Source organism: Histoplasma capsulatum, genomic scaffold, assembly GCF_000149585.1.
Source record: "Histoplasma capsulatum NAm1 scaffold_3 genomic scaffold, whole genome shotgun sequence".
Classification (NCBI taxonomy): Eukaryota; Fungi; Ascomycota; class Eurotiomycetes; order Onygenales; family Ajellomycetaceae; genus Histoplasma; species Histoplasma mississippiense.
In genome coordinates, this window is record NW_001813980.1 from 2,295,496 (window position 1) to 2,299,141 (window position 3,646).

A 3,646-nucleotide genomic window follows, 5' to 3' on the forward strand; every position below is an offset into this window, starting at 1 on the left:
TCCCACTCATCACTTATTGCCTCGATTGCAATGGATAACCATTACCGGCTCAATTGCGTCCCCGCTCTCTTCCATGAGCTTTGTGTAGAGATACTATTATAAATGAAAAGACAACGGGTTGCCCCGCAGATGAGCGCTGCTGGTTTTGCTTTTCTTTCACGTATTCATAGGGTATCTACCTGTGCCTTTTGGGAAAGGAGTTATCTGAAGAAATGGAAACAAGAGGTGGGGTCGATATATAATTAATGGATGTCTATATATGTATCCATAACCCTACTCTCTAGCCTCCGGCCTTCCCCATACCTACCTACCTACTTCGAAGTACTATGACAACAGCATCCATCATATAACGTAAAGGAAATAAAGCAGCAGGTAACAACAAAACGACGAACCTTCTTCTCTTCCTCGTTCTCTTTAGCAAAGGAGACAATAAGAAACTAAGAAATCCAGACGACGGCCTTATTCATTTTCATTTTTTTTTTTTTTTTTTTTTTTTTTTTTTGGGCTTCCAGCGGAGAACAATGGACGGGGGTGCTATCTCGAGCATACCCTGGATACCTACCCATTCCTCGACTTCCATGTATCATGAGATACGGAAAGTAGCGGCTAGCACACCAGTGGACAAAGAAAGGAATAATACAGAAAAATAGAGCAAGAAGAACCCCCTTTCTTTAAAAGTTTTCTTTTCTTTCTTTCTTTCTTTCTTTCTTTCTTTCTTTCTTTGCCCCGTGTACACTCGATGGCAACAAACAACCCTCCCTCTCCCAAAGTAAAACAATGGCATTAGCAGCCTACATTATCCAACCAGGCACAGATATTGACCATGTTGTTAGCGTTTTACAGGTCATTACCAGAAGGAACTGCATACCTCGCTACGCAATTACCCATCCCTATGTACTACATCACCACCCCATCCCACCTGTTCCGAAAGGAAAAAATCTAGTGAGGGACATAAAGAGAATGGAGTTATGACGAGGAGCAGGGGGCTTTTTTTTCACTTCGAGAAGGTGGATGGATAAAGGAGATATAACTACATAACTTAAACGGTAATGGAAAGGGAGGGGGTTTGACAAACACGCTCTTATTGTCCTTTAACCAGAATTAAAAAGAAAAAAAGAAAGAAAATACACCAGCGTATGAGGGGTTTATTTTTTGTATTGTTTTTATATTTTTTTGGGTTGGGAGGAAAATGGCGGTGGGGGAGGGGGTAAAGGGGAGGGAAAAAAAAAAAAAAAAAAAAAAAAAAAAAAAAAAAAAAAAAAACTAGGTAATACACTCTTGAAAAAAGCAAAAGGTCTGATAGAATTGGGATACACGACATGGTTGAAGGGGAAGAGAGAGGAAGTTAAAAAAGGCTGAGTATTAGAAAGAAATAGATGAAGCAGAAGTAGAAAAGAAGAAAAGCCACAAATTTTAATACTCCCGCCCACTCATATATCCCCACCATCTGCGTAGAAGCATACCTTCTCGTGTTTTGAATGTTGGGGGAAAACCATGCTTGTAGACTCCATCAACCACCCTTTCAAATCCTCTTTTGAGAAGAGGAAAAAAATAAAGGAATAACAGGCTTTTCTGAAACTGCTAAATAGACAGCTTATTAAGTTGTGCACAAATTTGGTTTTCTCCGTTTCATTGGTTGGAGAGACTCCCTCCTCAGCAGGTAAGCTACCATGCAAGCAAGAAAATATCCAAGGGAAGACCAAAATGTAGGCGGGGGGGAAAAGCTCAAGAGAAAATAACAATAAGTATAGGGGGGGGGGGGGGGGGGGAATGGGTCGAAGTCATTACAGAAGTGAGATAGAGAGCAAAAGGTATAAATGAAAGAGGAGAAAGGGAGAAAGAAAGGGAAGAAAAAAAGCAAAAGAATGTGTAAGAGAGCCGAATTACTCTTAGTGAATGGAAAGAAGAGGAAAGAGAACGAAAAGAGGTATTAGAGAGAGCGCTGGAACCATGAGCAGAAGGGAGAGGAACTCAAAGAAGACCAAGAAATCAAACAGAGGTTGTCCGCATGTCATAGGTCGACATCCCATGATGTCCAGAGTGCATATCAGCCATGGGTTGACTCTTAACGGAGCGAGAAACCCTTTCTCTTTATCTTGTCCTCGAGAGGTCTTCCACTTTCGAGGCGAGACTTCTTTTCTTCCAATTCTGCGCGTTGTCGCTCTAATTGTTCTTTCATCTCGCGATGTCGCGCGAAAAGCTCGTCTTCGCTCTGCTTGAGCTTGCTTTCCTTCTCCTGCACCTTTTGTTGGAAAACCATCTTCATCTCGACCTCCATCTTTGCGAGTTTCTGTTCGTGCAAGGTGCGTTCTTCTTCCTGCTTGACTGCAGGGTTGACCTCCTTGAATACACTTGGGTCCTGCGCAACACCCATCTGTGTGAGTTTGTCAGATCGGTAGTTCTCGTACAGGGCATTATTCGTGTGTTCCTTGAGTTCTTCCATATGAGTACGGATGAGCATCTGGCGCAATTTGACGAAATCGCAATGTTCCTCGTTGTCAACCTCGATGACACCCCATGGATAACGACGACCTCTGACCTTGCGGCCCTCACTGCTGGTGACCTCCGAGTTCGCTCCAACAACAGCAAAAGGAACTTTGGACATGATTTCCTGGTTCTCGGCGATGGTTTCTTCATCATCAAGCTCGTATCGGGGCCCCTCGAAGATTTGGATGGAATGATGTTGGATATCGGCCAGAATCTGTCGCGTGTCAGAACTTTCCAAACTTATGTACAATGTTTTGTTCAAGGGTGGCCTGAAGTTAAGGGAGTTTTGTAAATACGTACCCTTTGCTTGAAAAGAGCAATTTCCTCATCGGTGAGAGTATCGGCTTTGGCAATGACAGGGATAAGATTGACCTTGGTATGCAATCGGCGCATTACCTCAATGTCAAGCGGCTTCAGCGAGTGGCCTGTTGGCTGGATGAAGTAGACGCAAGCATGGACACGATTGTCCACAATATTCATGCGGTTAACCTTGTTCTCGGCCTCGAGGTAAGCGTCGAAGCGCTGTTCGATGTTCTCAACAATTGGACGCCAGGAGTCATCGTTGTTGACAAAGTCACCGAAACCAGGTGTATCAACCACAGTCAGACGGAGACGAACGCCGTTTTCCTCAATATCGGCGCTGATAGACTCAATGGCAACGGTTTTTGGAATAATATCCAGGCTAGGGCCCTTGCGTTCCTTTGGAGGATACAGGGAAGTGTTGAACAAAGTATTGACAAGAGTAGACTTTCCCAAGCCAGATTCACCTAAATAGTCGTTTTAGCATAGATACGAAGTATCACGTGCAGATGCAGACGGAAATATACATACCGACAACCATCACATTGAAGTTGAAACCCTTGCGAACACTTTTACGATGCCATTGGTTTGGGAGGTTGGCGAATCCAACATAACCGGTCAACTTGCGGCGGACGACGTTCCTCATGTCACTAGCAGCCTGGGCAGCGGCCTTGGGGTCCTTGGAGGTGACCGTTTGGGCAGCACCTTGACCCATGGGGTTGCTCCGTTCGACATATGGCGATTTTGCGGGAGCACTGCCAGCAGCTGGAGAGGGTCGTGTGGGCGCCGGAATACCGTTAGCGCCTTGTGCTTTTATAGATTATTCAGCTTGTCAGTATTGTCTGCGGTAAAATTGTGG

General features: G+C 44.5%; 1 protein-coding gene across 1 annotated transcript; it reads right to left on the reverse strand.

The window, feature by feature from the left end:
- Positions 1 to 2,065: 2,065 nt before the first annotated feature.
- HCAG_03836 (cell division control protein 3) lies at positions 2,066 to 3,433 on the reverse strand (the record flags this gene model as incomplete). Its single annotated transcript, XM_001541688.1, has 3 exons — positions 2,066 to 2,701; positions 2,788 to 3,254; positions 3,319 to 3,433. 3 exons carry the CDS (start codon positions 3,431 to 3,433, stop codon positions 2,066 to 2,068), a joined length of 1,218 nt encoding a protein of 405 aa, XP_001541738.1.
- Positions 3,434 to 3,646: the final 213 nt, after the last annotated feature.